Genomic DNA, 18521 nt, shown 5'->3' with positions numbered 1-18521 from the left:
ATAAAAATACCTTATAGAGCAGGGGAAATTTTTCATGTTTCCATTACCCTGACATTTCCAGTGTGGTCAATTCTATGTCCAGCCATGTTTACTTTCTGTAACATGAGTCAATTACCCATCATAGTGGGTGGACTCTAATCTGGGATCTGAGACTTGCATATTTGTAGTATTAGATGGCCATCCCATCCTCTTCTGTTACCCCATCTTTTCCAAGACAGTCATTGTATCAAAAAGTTCCTTTAACTACCTTTTATTATTCACATTTATTTTAGTTATATTGAACTGTAAAACACAAAACGTGTACATGAATTCTAAATGTGAATAATCTTCATAGCCAGCTTCAGTATCAACTAAGTTGTTTCTTTTGCCTTTTTTAAGAAACAAATTTTGAATTATCTACACCATGAACTAGTTAAATTTGACAATATTATTGTTCATCCACACCAGGTCAAATGAACAATCAGTCAGCAACATCAGCATCAGGTCCTGGCGTGGGAGTTGCACCAAAGCCAGCAGAACTCCCCAAACCACAGTCTGAAACTGAGAGAAGAATTTTGGAAATACTCAACAATTCTCAGAAGGAGCTCCAGAATCCTTCCAGCCCCAGCAGTGCCAGGGGAGGCAAGTCCCCACGCAGCAGAAGTCCTGCCCGAGCTCAGCCTGTAATGACATCTGAGGTGGAGAAGCTGCAGGTCGCTTCTATGGTTGGGGTTACGTCATCGTTGGCCTTGAACAGCACACCCAGTGGTCAGTCTTCAGATTCTCATTTGTCTTCGCAGGCAGGTACCCCGTCCACTGCCTCCGATGCTACGTACACTTTTGGAGGAGAAAAGCAGCGGATGCCTATAGAAGGCAAGAATCTACCGCCTGGGCAACCTCCTGGAGATATTCAGAACCCACTTCAGTCTTCTATCTCACAACCTACAATCATGCAACAGAGAATGCCAGTACACTCGCAGTCCCATGGAGGTTCAGTCCCTCCCGGATTCCCTAATCAACAGCACATGCAGCATCTCCAGAACCTGGCTCGTATGCAGCAGCAGCAACAATTTCAGCAGCAATTCCCTGGGGGACCAGATGGCCAGCGGCATGCGCTTGACTCCCAACAAATGCCTCTGGGGGGCCCACGGTACCCACAGCTGCATCCTTTTCCCCAAAGGCAAAGATTCCCCCCAGGGACAGTGCAACCACCTCCTCATCCTTTTCACAACAGGCCACCCCACATACGAGGTGGCCAGTACCAGCAACAACTCCCCGGACTACCACCCAGGATACAAGGTGATCCTCGGATGCAGGGTAACGAGCCCCACATGATACCCTCACACGCCATGATGCAACAGCGTATGCCTTCAGCCTCTCAGGTGATGCAGCACCATCTACCTCACCACCCACCTCTGCAACACCCCCCGCAGGGGCTGCAACCAAATCAGATTGGTCAAGCTCCTCCCCTGACCCACTTGCCCCCAGCCTACCAGGTACCTTCCAGTGGACAAAACATGCCCCAGCACAGTCTTCAATCCAGCACCATAGCAACGTCAATGTCCAATGTTACCCAAACTCCAGTCGTGACAGTTTCATTAACCACTTCCACAGCAGACACTTCACTTCCAACGACCACAGCACCAGCTTCTTCAGTGGCTTCATCAAATCCATCAGCAACAACAGCAGTTCAAGGCAGCAGTAATTTACCTCCAACGTCCGCATCATCTACAACCCCTGCAGTGACCACACAACCCCAACAGCAGTCGTCCCCTCCCTCAACCATTCCAGCTGAGGCTAACAGCTCAAGTCAAAATGTCAGCGCTCAAACTACTAGTGCAGCTACCGCAGTCATTCCAACTACAAGTGGGGAGACCAGTAAAGACAATCAAGATGGCACTGCCAAAAAGGTGTGTGATGATGGTATACATTGTGGCACAGACGATGAGGAGGAAAGTTCAGGTGCTAAGAAGAAAGTTTGTGATGATGGTATTCATTGTGGTACTGATGATGAGGAGGAAAGTGCAGGTGCTAAGAAGAAAGTTTGTGATGATGGTATTCATTGTGGTACTGATGATGAGGAGGAAAGTGCAACTAAAAAGAAAGTTTGTGATGATGGTATTCATTGTGGTACTGACGATGAGGAGGAAAGTGCAACTAAAAAGAAAGTTTGTGATGATGGTATTCATTGTGGTACTGACGATGAGGAGGAAAGTGCAGGTGCTAAGAAGAAAGTTTGTGATGATGGTATTCATTGTGGCACTGACGATGAGGAGGAAAGTGCATGTGCTAAGAAAAAAGTTTGTGATGATGGTATTCATTGTGGTACTGACGATGAGGAGGAAAGTGCAGGTGCTAAGAAGAAAGTTTGTGATGATGGTATTCATTGTGGCACTGACGATGAGGAGGAAAGTGCATGTGCTAAGAAAAAAGTTTGTGATGATGGTATTCATTGTGGTACTGATGATGAGGAGGAAAGTGCAGGTGCTAAGAAAAAGGTTTGTGATGATGGTATTCATTGTGGGACTGACGATGAGGAAGAAAGCATAGCTTGTAAGAAGAAAGTTTGTGATGATGGCATTCATTGTGGCACTGACGATGAGGAGGAAAGTGCAGGTACTAAGAAGAAAGTTTGTGATGATGGTATTCATTGTGGCACTGACGATGAGGAGGAAAGTGCAAGTGCTAAGAAGAAGAAAGTTTGTGATGATGGTATTCATTGTGGGACTGACGATGAGGAAGAAAGCATAGCTTGTAAGAAGAAAGTTTGTGATGATGGCATTCATTGTGGTACTGACGATGAAGAGGAAAGTGCAACTAAAAAGAAAGTTTGTGATGATGGTATTCATTGTGGTACTGACGATGAGGAGGAAAGTGCAGGTACTAAGAAGAAAGTTTGTGATGATGGTATTCATTGTGGTACTGACGATGAGGAGGAAAGTGCAGGTGCTAAAAAGAAAGTTTGTGATGATGGTATTCATTGTGGCACTGATGATGAGGAGGAAAGTGCAAGTGCTAAGAAGAAGAAAGTTTGTGATGATGGCATTCATTGTGGCACTGATGATGAAGAGGAAAGTGCAAGTGCTAAGAAGAAGAAAGTTTGTGATGATGGCATTCATTGTGGTACTGACGATGAAGAGGAAAGTGCAGGTGCTAAGAAAAAAGTTTGTGATGATGGCATTCATTGTGGCACTGACGATGAAGATGATAAAAGTGCCCCCATTAAAGAAATCGAAGAGTTGTCAAACGCACATTCTGATTCTTCAGCTAAAGCTAAAGACCCAACCCCTCATCAAAATGACAAACACCAAAGCATGGAAGTAGATGAGCAAGACACCCCTCAATCAAAATACACATCTTTAAACCAGGACTTCCAGCCTACAGTATCTCTACAGTTAGAAAGCTCTTACAACAGCTTACTTAGCAAATCTTCTGAAGTTGCAATGGATACAAGCGATCCTGGTACTTCAGCATCTTTTGCCACACCAGAGAAGTCAACAAATGCCTCCAGCCTGAACCTGGTCTCTCCAATACACTCACAAATATCCTCTCAGCTTGCTGTGGTGTCCAGGTCTCTCGCAAACTTTAACCCTGCCATAAGTTCTGACACATCCGAGCCTCTGTCTGTTCCCGTCAGACCTTCAGAAACATTGACAGCATTTTCTTTATCCGGGCCACTGTCCTCGCATCCTTCACTGACAGAGGAATCAGGACTGGCCTCGCAAGATAGTTCGACGGAAATAAGATGCAGTGCCACAAAGAATGAAATAGATAATCAAACCAGCAGTGACCCTATCCATCAAGTCGTGACCGTGACCTTGCAGTCGGAGAACTCCCAAGACAAGGAATGTGATAATGAGGTTTCACTCAGTCAGCTTGCAGCTGGAGGTAACTCTGAGTCTGTTGTAAAACTTGGAGGCCAAACCCAGGCTTCTAACCCTGTACATGTTTCTACTTCACAAGTAAGTGAGCCGTCAAAGTCTAATATAAAAACTTTATCCACAACACTGCCTAATGTGCCATCCACGAATGCCCATATCAATTCTAGTCAGCATGAGCTTATTGGTTCAGCAACATATTCAACATCCACAAATCCACCTTCAGTTTCAACATTCACTTCCAAAGCACCGTCAAACACAGCACTGCCAAACCAGAATGTTAAATCCGCCCAGCATTTGAACGCTCCTGAAACGAACACTGTTTTACCGACTATCATTAGTAGTCCTTCTAGTGGATCCCGGAGTACATCCAGTGAGTCTCGGCCTGTTATTCCTCCACTGCGTATTCGCATGGACGGACAGTCACAGCACCAAGTGTATGAAAGCACACCTAACCCTAGCAGGGATTACAGAAATAAACCTGAAGGAGATTTGAAGCTAATCCTCAGAAAATCAGCCAATGGGACAGCTGAGCTGATTTACAGGGAGAAAAAGCGCCCATCAGAATCATACACGTCTTCGTCTCCCGCCTCTGCTGTAAATAGTCCATCATCTGCATCCACCATTACTTCCACGGTCACTCCCTCGACTATGTACAGTGTCAAAACGCTGGATTTGAATGCCACTCCACCAACTGTCATGTCGTTTCATAGCAGTGTCCCCTCAACACTGTCTCACTCAAGCTCCCCCCACCCCAGCATCTCAATGACCCCCCCAGCCTTGTCAACTGCCTCATCCCCTGCACCGATGTCAACAAACCCACACACTCCATCCTCTGGTCCGGCCACACCAACCACTGAGCCATTCAGTTCCAAGCCTGGATCCACACTGTTTAAGAATGTTACCTACACTAAATCACCTGATACTGACATTGTGAAAATAAATGTTGGGTCAAGCAAAAATACAGGAGAAGGAACAAGAAAGGTAATAAATAATTAGTTTTACCAGTTTAGAAAACACTAATTTTATTAGATTCAACTTTTAATTTTGGTATTTTAACATTTTTTTGTCAGTGTCAAAAGCAAAAACAGTTATCTCATTGAACTTGAACTTCCAGGAACTAAAAGAATTGTTTAGGAATTTAATTATAGAGCCTTTCTTAAGCATTTTTAAGCACTAGTTCTTTTAGGGTAATAAAAAAAATGCATAAATATAAATTACCTTGCTCCTTTTTTTGTGTGTGTATTAATTATGATCATTTTTCGTTATTTATTTCAGTATTAAGTATACAGAATGTACAGCAACAGTTGCTGTGATTAATATTATAATTATTTTTTTTTACACATCATAAAAATGTATAACACCTTGACAATATTTCAGGTTATCCGCTCATACACGACCGACATCCAAGCTCTCGAGAGGCTGCAGTCAACCATTGACGCTGTGGCCTCAGGTGAATCATCTTTTGAGCCAGATGCTGACTCTGAGCCACCATCTCGGCCTAGTAGCCAGGACAGCAGAAGTAATTCAACGCCAAGACCTCCATCTGTCTCTTCAGTTCCTCCTATTATATCTACAGCAGCTGATGGAAGTGGTTACCAAGGAAACTCTTTCTATTCAGCACCAAATATTAACCTCGGGATGGGCATGTCCCCGCAACACCAGATGCAGCAACAGATGGGAAAAGGGATGCTACAGCAGCAGCAACAACAGCAACGTCCGCAAATGCAGCAGCATCCACAACAGCACCAACAACAAATGCAACAACAGCAGCAACATCAGCATTCTCAGCAACAGCAACATTCCCAGCAGATGCAGCAACAACAACAGCAACAGCACCCACAGATGCAGCAACAACAGCATCCACAGATGCAGCAGCAGCATCCACAAATGCAACAACAACATCAGCACCAGCAGCAAATGCAACATCAGCAGCACCCCCAGCAAATGCAGCAGCAACAGAACAACGCCTATTTGTCACAAGCCCAGTCTGGGTTCTCCCCCCACCAGCAGTACCCACCTCCTCGTATGACACGCCCACCCCTGGACCTCCTACAGCAAGTGTCCCAGTCCGCCCTGTCCTCCGCTGGCACGGCTATACCAACATCAAGTCACCAGCCACCCCAGGAGCAGAGATCACCGTACATGACTGAGAGATCCCCATCAGGTTCTTCTGAGCACAGTCCTCTACACACGTCTCCACATCAGCCTTATCCTGGTTAGTATTACGTCTAGAACTTGCTAAAGTAAACGTTAAATTATAACCAACATCCATACATTATTTATATTAATGTCTTTACCACAGATTATTAATTATAACTTTCGTTGATGAGCTAATGAATATTATACTTAAATTAAAAACAAATTTCACAGATAAAAATGTCAGCCTTTTTTTTCCTCCAAAATAATAATCTTGAATCGAATTTAAAAAATATGTATCTTAAAGTTTTTGTAACAGGAAAATACCACCCTTAAGGTTTTTAAATATATTTATGAATCATGTCTTCAGGTTAGGAAAAAATCTCTATTTTGTAGATTTCTCTTTTCCAGGCATGATGGGTCCTAGACCCATGGGGTCATCACCTGGTGTTTCACCAAAAACTCCCACTGGCCAGCCACAACAGTACATGCCCATCTCTGGACCACCACCACAACAGTTCATGCAAGGGGGACGATTCCCACCCAGAATGCATCACGACATGTCAGCAGCCCCTCCGTACGGCATGGCCCCACACCCTATGTCTCCAACAGGCGGTGGCATGCATCGCCAGCGGCCTCCTCATTTCGGCATGGTTGGGGACATGAGTAGAATGCCTCGCCCACCTAGGGGAATGCCCCAGCACAGACCAATGCCCCCAGAGATGATGAGCCCCGAACATGGAATGCGCCCAGGCATGCCACGTCATCAGTTCATGTCACCAACGCACCCTGGCATGCAAGACATGCCGCCAACCTCACACGGGATGTCAATGCCGTCACACGCCATGGCGGTCGCACCCCACGGGATGCCCCAGTCACCGCACGGGATGCAGACTTCACCCCATCCAATGCAGCAGAACTCCCCACACGGCATACAGCGTCCGCAGCTGATGGGTCAGCATCATTCAATGATGCAGGGTGGCCCGCCTTCTCCGTACCCACAGTCCTCAATGAGTGCTGGTGGTGGACCTTTAGCCTCCCTGCAGAATTTCCACCCCCCAGGGCACCCTGTCAACACAAGCATGGGCTCCCCAATGCCGAACCAACATCACCAGAGGCCCATGTTCCACCAGATGATGTCTGACCCACGTATGGCAGCCCAGCTGCGTATGATGACCGGGGATAACCGGCACATGGCTCCACACTATCGCCAGATGATGATGAGGGGGATGGTGTCCCAAGGCTCCAACCCACCCTCACAGATGTCTTCCCCACAAATGTCACCACACTTGTCGCCGCAGATGTCACCCAACATGCCAACACAGCCCCTACGCCACCTGGACAACATACCAGATGATAAAAGCTTTGTTAACTCCCTTGCTTCTAGTGGCTCAATGGGTCTGTCTGGTATGGGAGATCCCATGATGGCAATGGGAGGCAAGCAAAGGTGTGGTGTTATTTTTTTTCTTGATACCAAATATATAATATATATTATATATATAATATTAATATATATAATGTCAGCATATATGGTTTTAAAAGCTAATAACTTTCTTTAATGTAGGATCTAAGTTAGTTTTTTAAACCATTCCAGCTCTTGAGTTGTTCTTTTAAATATATGTCTTCATATAGCAAATAAGACAATAAAAAAGTTAAGTTCCCTTTCAAACCTGGCGGTCTATGGGGTAAGCGAAGTAGAGTTCACCTGTTTCTATTACCTCAGCATATGATGGGATAGTGTGGCCAGTACAATGCCTAGCCGCCTATACTTTCTGTAACATGAGTTAGGTACTCATCAGAGCTGGGTGGACTACGGGACGTTCTACCGACTTGAACCTGGAAACTCAAGCCTTCTGATTAGCAGTCTAGCACTCTACCCATAGACCACTCCGTGCCAATGAGACAATAATTAGTTAATATTATAATGAAATATCTGTATGTTTTATTACCTTCTGTAAATTCTAATGTGCCCCAATAATCCTTGTCAAAACCAAAAATGTTTTTGGTCATTTTCACAAATTTTAAAAACCAAATTTCAGACCTCAGTTCAACCCAGGCATGATGTCAGGTGACCCAAGCGGGTTCATGGCTATCCACCCAACACCCCACATGATGGGCAGTGGTGAGCCAGGCTCTATGATGTCCACATCAGGGTTAACCTCACCTATGTCAGACTCCTGCATGAGCAGCCATGTCAAGCTTGAACCAAGTGAGGACTCTGTGTCAGCTGGTAAGGGAGAAGTTATTGTCATTTTTTAAATCTGTGTCAGCTGGTAAGGGAGAAGTTATTGTCATTTTTTAAATCTGTGTCAGCTGGTAAGGGAGAAGTTATTGTCATTTTTTAATCCACAAATCTTCTTCTTCTTCGTTCTTAATTATTTGTGTTGAAGGGGATCGAGATTTATCTGCCAGTGGGTTTGAACTTGAGACTTTGTTCGAATTTATCAACCATGAGCTTTTTGCCGACTCGACCACGCCTCCAACACAATTAAGCGTTACGTGTCAACTGGTTATGCGCCATTGAGGCCATTGACTCCGATTTCAGCCTGCTTTTCTTTTTGGATTTGCTTCCATAGCCTTTGTCCAACCAAGAACAAACTACAAGGCAGCAGTTGTTTAATTTTGGAGTTGTCTCTCATAGAAGAGTGGCTGTCCCCAGCTAACGAGCCTCATCTGCCCGAGGGTTCGAACTCGAGACTTTTCGGTTTAGCAACCATGAGCTTTACCGACTCGAATCCATAAATCAAATGTTGTTATTAAAGAAAATATCTGATTACATAAATAACATAACTGATGATGAGGGAGAAGTTCATGTCATGTCATGTTTGCCTGTCGTCCCTACTGGGACATAGGCCGCTGACAAGAGCTTTCCAGGCGTCTCTGTCCAGGGCTAGTCTCTCCAACTGTCCCCAGGTGTATCCAATCTTCTTGGTGTCTTCTTCCAGGTCACGTCTCCAGGTCTTTCTTGGTCTGCCTCTCTTCCTCCTGCCTTGTGGATTCCAGGTGAGGGCCTGTCTTGTTATGCTGGATACAGGCTTCCTGAGTGTGTGGCCAATCCATTTCCATTTTCTCTGGAGGATCTCTACTTCCACTGGCAGTTGATTTGTCCGTTGCCATAGAACATCATTTCTGATGGTTTTAGGCCAGCGAATTCGCAGGATCTTTCTGAGACATGCGTTTATAAATGATTGTATTTTCTTCTTATTTATAGCAGTTATTCTCCATGTCTCGGCTCCATAGCGTAAAACAGGTTTTACTAGTGTGTTGAAGATCCGGATTTTTATTCTAAGGGTTAAATCTCCCGAACCCCAAACATTTTTTAGTTGGTTGAAGACTGCTCTTGCCTTACCCGTCCTTATTTTTATGTCTGCTTCTGTCCCACCCTGCTTATCAACAATACTTCCAAGGTAGGTGAATCTATCCACTTCTTCTAGGGCTTCTTCTGCCAGTGTTATAGGGTTGTTGTTTGATGCATTGACTTTGAGAACTTTACTTTTCCCTCTGTGGATGTTCAGACCCAGGCTTGTAGAAAAATTTGCAACCCTGTTGGTTTTATCCTGCATTTGTTGTTGTGTGTGAGAAAGGAGGGCCAGGTCGTCAGCAAAGTCCAGGTCATCCAGCTGGCTCCACAATGTCCACTGTATACCGTTTCGCGTTTTCTCTGTTGACATCTTCATAACCCAGTCTATGGCCAGTAGGAACAGGAATGGTGAAAGTAGGCAACCCTGCCTTACTCCGGTCCGTACTGGGAAGGCCTCTGTAGTCTGTTGGCCATGCACTACTCTACACTTGAGACCTTCATATGAAGACATAATAATGTTGACTATTTTCTGTGGCACCCCGTAGTGTCTCAACAATTTCCACATTGACTGCCTATCCAGGCTATCAAAGGCCTTCTCATAGTCTATGAAATTAATGTAGAGAGATGAGTTCCACTCTTGGGTCTGTTCAATGATGATGCGCAGGGTAGCAATTTGGTCTATGCATGACCTTTCCTTCCTAAAGCCCGCCTGTTGATCTCGAAGCTGGGGATCTATGGCTTCCTTCATTCTGTTTAATAATATTCTGTTGAAGACTTTGCCTGGGATGGACAAAAGTGTTATCCCTCTATAGTTAGAGCATGCACTAAGATCGCCTTTCTTTGGAAGCTTTATGAGTAGTCCCTCCTTCCACTCCTCTGGTATTTGTTCATCTTCCCAGATTTTCTTGAAGAGTGTGTATAGTAGTGTGGTGCTAGTTTCTATATCTGCTGTCAGTGCTTCTGCCGGTATACCATCTATTCCTGGAGCCTTCCAATTTTTCAGCTGCTTTATAGCTCTATGTATCTCTTCTTTTGAAGGTGGGTTGCAGTCTATAGGGAGGTCACTTTCAGCTGGTGGTATGTCTTGCGTGCACTCTGGTGTTGGTCTATTCAGTAGTTCTTCAAAATGTTCTACCCATCTCTTCATCTGTCCTTCCGCATCAGGTATTGTCTTTCCATCTTTGGTTTTCACTGGCCTCTCTGGCTTACTGTACTTACCAGATATCTTTTTAATTGTATTGTACACGTCCCTAATATTACCATGGTACAGTGCTTCTTCCGCTTCTCTTGCCAGCAGTTCCAAATAGCTCCGTTTGTCTTTCCTTATGTGTTTCTTTACATTTTTGTTCGTTTCGGTGTATTCTTCCAGTGCTTTTAATTTCGTAGCCCGTGTGCGGCTGTTGTTTAATGTTGCCTTCTTTCTTTTTCTCTCTTCAATAATTTTCATGGTATCTGCTGATATCCATTCCTTCGCTTGTCCTTTGATAGGGCCTAGCACTTCTTCGCATGTTGATGTTAATATACTTTTAGTTTTTTCCCATGTTTCCTCTATCGTCTCTTCTTCTATTAGTTCTTGTAGTACCTGGAACCTATTGGACATATGAAGTTTAAATTCGTTGAGTTTAGATGGGTCCTTTAGCAGGCCTGTGTTGTACCTGTATTTCCTTTTGTTTTCCAACATGTTTTTCTTCAGCTTGAGTTTTACTTTAGCTACCAGTAGGTGATGGTCTGAAGCAACATCAGCTCCTCTCTTGACGCGTACATCCTGAAGTGATCTCCTGAACTTTTTTATGATATATATATGGTCTATCTGGTTTTCTGTAGATAGGTTGGGTGATACCCAAGTAGCTTTATGTATCCTTTTGTGATGAAAGAGACTACCTCCAATGACTAAATTATTTGTGGCACACAAGTCAGCAAATCTTTCTCTGTTTTCGTTCATCTCACCTAAACCCTGCTGTCCCATACATTCTTCATATCCTCTGTTGTCGCTTCCAATCTTAGCATTGAAGTCGCCCATGAGTATAAGGATGTTTCTTCTTGGGCGGTTCTGGATAATGGTCATTAGCCTGTTGTAGAATTCGTCTTTGTCCTCCTCTTTGCTGTCATTTGTTGGGGCGTAGGCCTGTATTATGTCCATGTTTATTCGTCTTATTTTAGTTTTAAAGGTAGCTGTTATGATCCGCGGGCAGTGTGCCTCCCATCCGATGAGAGCCCTTTGTGCTTGATTTGATAGCATGAGTGCAACTCCTTGAGTATGTGGTGCATTTTCATCCTCATGACCTGAGTACAGCAGTAGCTCTCCTGATATCAGCCTTTTTTGTCCTGAGCCAGTCCACCTTGATTCGCTGACACCCAGGATAGCTATTTTATAGCGTCTCATTTCTGCTGCTACTTGGGTTGCTTTTCCAGCTTCGTACATCGTGCGGACATTCCAAGCTCCAATATTGATGGTGGTCCTAGTGGAAATAATGGTGGTCGACCTGGTAGTTTCCAATACATATTGGCTTTCACCACCCGGCTTCATAAATTCTCCATCGGGAGATCCATTTTTCCCCTGGTCCGAGCTGTCTTTGTTTCTCTCTGTCTGCGTTTCTGTAGCGGGTAATTTGTTTTACGAGATAAGGTTGCTGACCTTATGCTCAACCCCCAACCTGGAGGACCAGGGTGCTAGCTTTCGTCTGACCCCTACCCGCGCAGACCTTCCCAGCTTGGTTGAACCTGCCAGGAGTTAACACTCCCGCTGGTATAGCTCTGGGGGTCGTCAGGGTACGCAAGCTGCCAAGCCACGACAAGGCCCTAGCACCAGATGACAGAGGGAGAAGTTATTAACATTTAAAATTTAACTGTCAAATGTTTCTTTAAAAAAAAATTAAGTAAACGTATAATATAAGTAGTTATATTTTAATTTAACTATCCAGTATTTGATTTGATCACTAGATAGTCAGATATGTCCTTTAAACATTCAAATGCTGTTGGGCAACACATATTGTTGAAATAACATCAAACTTTATGTATATTACTATGTACGATAATGAAACAAAAACTGTTCTCCATGAAAATAACCAATAGTATTGCACTAGCGTTGTGAACAGTAAAATATTTATAACATTTACACTTCCTATCACAATATTTACAGATGGCTCCCTTTCACGTGATGATCTTGACCTCGACCCTAAAGCAACTCACAACGAGCTGTTAAAACAGCTGCTTGGAACTGGACATGGGGGTCGACAACTTCCAACCCCTGATGTGAGAACAATTGTTTTAGGTTTTTATTTTAGTTAGATCATAAGATGTTGTTTTGTTTCACTTTGAGATAATTTACTTTAGAATAAGTTTTAAAAGTTTGTTCCAGATATCTTCCCTTCTAAAATTTTAATAGAACATTCAATAAATTCCCATCAATTTCCTTTCAGAGTGAAGACAGTCTGCCATCACTGACCCCAGAGCAACAAAGACAACTGGAGATGATTGACTCCATGCCACTTTGTAAAGAGACTGAAATATCAACTCCAGAATGGGAAGCAAAAACACAAGAGGAAAAAGAAAAGATTTTAGGTATCCATTTTAATTATTTAAAACTTATTTGCTCCCTCGACATAGCAGTCTTAAAGTTGTTCTTTTCATCTTTAGTTATTTAATTTATGTAAAATGAAAATGAACTGTACTTCATCTGCCCAATTGATTGCTAGGTCTTTAGAGGAATCTGTACTTTTTCTTTTTGTAAAAAAATACAGATTATATGTTGTAAAGCAAATAAAATCTTAATAACTAAATTTATGTTTTATAATTTCTATATTAATAATTTTCTAAATAAAACAAAACAATCATCTTACATGCAAGCAAAAAGTTGCTTTAAATTTCAGAGATGAAGAGGCAAGAGTATGAACAAAGACGTCAAGAATACGAAGTCTCTCGCAAAAACAAACGCAAGACAATTGGTGGGGCATTACCTCCTACTGAGAAAAAGAAACGCAAACAAAAACCAGGGGGGGATCTTGGAGTGGAGATCCCCAGGAAGAGAAGCAAAAAAGTAAAAGTGAGAGGGAATATTTGATAAATTCATGTTGTAATCCAAGGTGACTGTGGTTGCATGGTAGAGCCAACAACTGCTAATCTTAAAATCTTTGAGTCAGATCCCAGGTTGAAGTCTGTTAAACGTACCTGCGCTTTGATGGGTACCTGAGTCATATTAGGGAAACATAGTGCTGACCACACTATCCCCGTAATTGAGGTCATTGAAACATATATCTTGGGCACAAATGTGATTAGATAATGATGTTGTAGTACAAGGTTATAAATAAAGAAATAACTAGTTGTGTATTTTTGTTGTGTATTTTTTTTTTTTTTGACAAAAATAAAATAATTTTTCCCCAGTTAAAAGAAAACCAGTTGAAAGAACTTGAAGCTCAAGCAGAAACATTTTTACACCAGCTTCACAACATGCCTCCAATCCAGCTACAGGAGCCTGTCATTGCCACATCTATGTCCATTTTACCTGTCAAAGGTGCTTCAACTCTAACAGGTACATTTTTTAAATAAAATGGATATTTTTTTTAAGAATAACTTCGGAGTGGCCAAGTGGTAGAGAGCTGGACTGCTAACCCATAAGTCTCAAGTTCGAATCTGGGTTCAAGTCCAGCCAGCTCTGATGGGTGCCTAACACGTTAGGGTAAGCAAAGGCGGCTGGGCATAGTGCTAACCACACTATCTCTTCATATTCCGAGGTCACAGAAACAAGTGAACTCTACACTTACCCCATAGACCATCAGGTTTGAAAGGGATCTTTACTTTACTTACAAGAAAATTACTTCTTCTGATCCTTTAATTGAGGGAATGATAAATTAACAAATTAGTGTTAATTAAAAACTTAATGATCCTGAACTTTAACTATATGAACAGGTACATCATCATTAAAAGGCCGCTTCTGTAGCGCTTACATTGATGGTATTGAGGATCTATACGGCAGCCTGTTGTTCCCTCAACCACCCCCTGGACTCCGAGCAACTGTCCCATCAGCTGAGGTGCTGGCTCAAAGGCAACTGGCCAATGAATCAAACAAGCTCCGGATGATACCAGGCATTGGTGAGTCAAATTTGATTGTAGCAACACCTCAGCATTAGAGATGAGAATCATTTAGATCCTCATCATCATCATTCCTGTGAACCCCTTGCTGAGCATAGGGAAGCAGACACACCTCTCCATCCTTATCAGTTTTGGGTGATTCCTCCTAGTTGGGTCCATGACATTGCAGCTTCTTCTCCTATAGCTGACCTTTTCCAAGTTTGTTTAGCCTACCTACTTTCCTCTTTCCTTGGGGATTCCTATCTGCCTGATGATGTTGCTAGTTGGTTTATGCAAGATGTGTCCAATCCATCCCCATTTGCAGTTTTGTCTTTCATTGCCAATAAGGTCCTAAACAGGAATCATATAGATGAGACTTTCTGATTCTTTGTTCTTATTAATTATAAAAAAAAATTCTTTTTTATCTTAAGATGCACTTCAAATGTTAAAAGTAAAAGAAGGAGCAATCACAGGACAAAGACCTGGACCACGTACAAGTCCGAGGCTCGTATTGCCTCCTCAGCCACGTATAGAGATAAAATCAGAACAAATGAGAGACAGGTAATTACTATCTACTTATTACTCTAATCTTAAAAATATCAGTATTTTTTATTACACATAATTACATACAAGATTATTTTATTTATAAAATATTCTTAATTTTTATATTTAAATCTTTTACAGGAAAGAAGAAAGGGAGACACCAGATACCATAGTCTCGTCATCGTCACCAGAATTTGGTTTCAATGAACAGGAGCCAGAATATCCAGGTCTACGCCCCATAGATCCTGCAGCAAACGACATAAAACTGGAGGACACCACCTCGCCTGTGGTACCTCTTGTCCATCCACTGGCTGTCAAACCTGGTATGTGGCTACATGTCATTTATACTTGTCTGTGGTTAGGTATCATTTATACTTTGTATGACTTCATCTTGTGTACATTTGTGTTGTTTTATGCTTTCTGTGGTCAAGTGCCTTTCATAAAATTTGTGGTTAAATACAATTTCAAATTTCTATGTTGAGAAGCATTTAGGTGTAATCTTAAACCTGTGAAACAGCAAATATAACAACAAAAATACTATAAAAAACAGTTTGATTATCCTCTTAAGAAATTAAATACAAATGCTTAACCCTTTGAGCCCTGGCCTCCCTGGCCTAATTTCTCTCATTTCCTGAGCTCCCAGGGCCAAACCAATTTTAACACGTTTTTCTTAACTCAGCTTCGCGTTTGTTTGTTTGTTTGGATGTTTGTTGTTAAAATTGACATCGAAAATTAGCCCACTTCTGATTGCTCTAGAGACCTGAAATTTGGCATGCATGCTACTTTCGCCTAACAATTTCAGATGCAATCATAAAAACTAGCAATTAGTGACCGTAATTAGCTTAATTTAATTACGCCCCAAGGACCATAAAATTGAGGACATGATTTCTAAAGATACCGACAAGACTGGAGGCCTATTGACCCAGTTACTTCGGCCCCAATCGATGTGAGCGCGCTGGCCGTGATCGTATAGTGGTTAGTACTTCGCGTTGTGGCCGCGACAACCCAGGTTCAAATCCTGGTCGCTCAAGATTTTTAGTCCGTGTATTTATAAACACTTTTTTAAAAACCACGTTTTTCATGTGTAGCAACGGACTAAAAAGGAGAAAATAAAATACTTAAAAAAAAAACTTTTTAAAAAACCACGTTTTTCTTGTGGACTAAAAAGTAGAAAATAAAATTTTCTTTTGTGCTTCCTCGAGCTGTGCAGGTTCTTGTGATGACTGACAAAAAACGTGGGTCGGGCAGATGGGTCGGGAAATTTGATGGTGAACGTACCCACGTTTTTTGTCAGTCATCACAAGAACCTGCACAGCTCGAGGAAGCACAAAAGAAAATTTTATTTTCTACTTTTTAGTCCACAAGAAAAACGTGGTTTTTTAAAAAGTTTTTTTTTTAAGTATTTTATTCACTTATCTGCTTCTAACTTTGCCTATAACTTTTGAACCGTTTGAGATAATCAAACCAAATTTGGTATCCACACTCAGGATCAAACAACAATGTAGCAAGATTCTGAAATTCTTTATTTTTTACAACGTTTGAACAGAACAGTGTATATAAAACGAACACATAATTATTGTTTTGATAGAACATAGAAGAAACCAATTTACATTTAGTAACTGTTTTGTTATTATTGATACCTGGCCATACTAGTTCATCGCCAGAAGTCCACTTTTGTGTGATAACTTTCAAAACAGTTATCACTGCTGGACCCGATGCAAAGAAAAACTTTGCATGTTTTGCACCAGTAAACAGTTTTTTTTAGTTTCGGCAAGTTTTGTCCTTGGCACTACGTGCATCAGAACGTACTTGAACAGTTTCATTGTCACTGTCGATTTCAATGTCACTGTGTTCAGTCTCAAATTCAACGTCACTATCATCACAATATAGACCAGGAATAATATCTTCTTCATCAGAATCAATAAGTAGTTGTATTGCCTGAGATACAGTCATTCTACTTCTTTTTTTGACATTTCGGTCTTTCGCTTCATCTTTTGCACCAACTTTATGTGATGAAGTCGACGGCGGTGGCTCAGCTTTTCGTTTCGGCGGCATTGCTACGAAATATAAACACTTTTACTTTTCCTAAAAATCAATTTTTAGAATCATAATCCCGCACTCAAAAGACATATGCGCAGTTTTAGTCAGTCTTCCGCTGATTATATTTAATTAGACGGTACACCGGCCGCTAGGAATATGACGCTAGATCACCGGGCCGGAAAACCGGCTTTTCGGACATATATGCCTAATGTTGAAGCCGGTTTACCGGCCTGGCGGGCTCAAAGGGTTAAAAGAAAACTAATTTAAAAGCTGAATATTTGCACTTTAAATAAGGAAAAGATAAAAATCTTGGTAACAAGCCCAAGGGAAATAATATTGAAAATACCATTCAAATTTTAATAGCTGCCAGTATTGGAAAAAAATATATATACTAGGAGTTTTTTATAGTATGTTCCTTGTTGTAAATTATATAAATAATTAATTATGTACAGTATAAGGTAACCTAAAAATATTATTCCATCCCAATTTTCAAGCCATGTCTTCAAACAAAGACCAGCAATTGATGGAGAGTGTCATAAAACATGAATTTGGGTTGATGAAGCAGGACAACAGTGACCTTGACATGGGCATGGCTGGGCCCTCTGCAGGAATGGACCAGGCAAGCCGTGACCTGACAGTCAATCTACCCAACCTGACCTCCGGGCTGGCTCAGCCTTTCCTGGATCCAGCATTAGATCAGCAGGTAATGAGCCTACACTTGTTTTCACTTTACATTTTGACTTTTATTTTTAACTAAGTACAATTGCGATTTAAAAAAGTTCTTTTTTATTTTATTGTTTATTTTTTTCAGGAATTTTATTTTTTAAATGAAAATTTTCTTTCATAGCTTCATAAAAGAATTTCTGTTTTTATTATTCATGAAAAAAATTTATATTTATATTTGTTAAAAAAAAACTTTTATTCCATTGCTGCACAGGTCTCTGTTACATTAACCTTGTCTACTGGGGCTGCACAAGACATAGGGGCAGTAATCTCAGCCATAGCTGACTTGCTTAAGATCGCAGTGCCCCCTACTTATGAAATAACGCGAAGTCCCTCCCCGGAAATGTTTAGGATGTCACTTACTCGTAAGTTATCATTTTATATTATATATTTTAAGGTGCTGTAAGTAATAAACACAAAATATCTACTTAAAAATTTAACCTTTGATAACAAAATTCCTGAATTGTTTTTATTTTGTCTAATTTCATTTCAAAATCAAATCTGGGTTGTTTAAATGTAACATGGTGCAATTTTTTTTATGCATAAATATCAAAGTAAATTTAGTGTTTTTCTCATATTTGCAAATTTTAAAAAATGGATATTCTTGCTATTCTTTCTATTTCAATTTGCAAATTTTTAAATTTCAGACAAAGAAGAAGCAGTGAACATTCACACACTGATGTCAACTAGGCCTAGATTCTGTCAACACTGTGATGTGTTTGTTCTTTGCTCTGGCATTGCTAAATATAAACGGGAATTTTCCATTTTGGTAGAACAAGATCCTGTGAGTTTATATATTGTTTTTAAATTAGTTTCAGATTTGTTAAAATATCTACAAACTAAAAGGAAAC

General features: G+C 41.5%; 1 protein-coding gene across 11 annotated transcripts in view; it reads left to right on the top strand.

Annotated features, from left to right (window-relative positions):
• Nucleotides 1–18521, top strand: part of LOC131940153 (histone-lysine N-methyltransferase 2C) — a 63561-nt gene that overhangs the window by 37767 nt on the left and 7273 nt on the right. For 9 of the 11 annotated variants that reach the window (XM_059298761.1, XM_059298763.1, XM_059298762.1 and 6 more), the window contains 14 exons: nucleotides 448–4841; nucleotides 5238–6075; nucleotides 6393–7443; nucleotides 8036–8226; nucleotides 12437–12549; nucleotides 12717–12858; nucleotides 13167–13339; nucleotides 13678–13825; nucleotides 14203–14385; nucleotides 14796–14925; nucleotides 15049–15230; nucleotides 17442–17650; nucleotides 17885–18035; nucleotides 18318–18454. In XM_059298761.1, coding sequence (XP_059154744.1) covers nucleotides 448–4841; nucleotides 5238–6075; nucleotides 6393–7443; nucleotides 8036–8226; nucleotides 12437–12549; nucleotides 12717–12858; nucleotides 13167–13339; nucleotides 13678–13825; nucleotides 14203–14385; nucleotides 14796–14925; nucleotides 15049–15230; nucleotides 17442–17650; nucleotides 17885–18035; nucleotides 18318–18454 — 8042 coding nt within the window. The remainder of the gene's footprint in view (nucleotides 1–447; nucleotides 4842–5237; nucleotides 6076–6392; nucleotides 7444–8035; nucleotides 8227–12436; nucleotides 12550–12716; nucleotides 12859–13166; nucleotides 13340–13677; nucleotides 13826–14202; nucleotides 14386–14795; nucleotides 14926–15048; nucleotides 15231–17441; nucleotides 17651–17884; nucleotides 18036–18317; nucleotides 18455–18521) is intronic. The other 2 variants (XM_059298760.1, XM_059298759.1) reach the window with 2 other exon arrangements.

Source organism: Physella acuta, unplaced genomic scaffold (genome assembly GCF_028476545.2).
Source record: "Physella acuta isolate Inbredline_101_S28 unplaced genomic scaffold, ASM2847654v3 ptg000309l, whole genome shotgun sequence".
NCBI lineage: Eukaryota > Metazoa > Mollusca > Gastropoda > Physidae > Physella > Physella acuta.
This window is presented reverse-complemented; position numbering and strand designations above follow the sequence as displayed.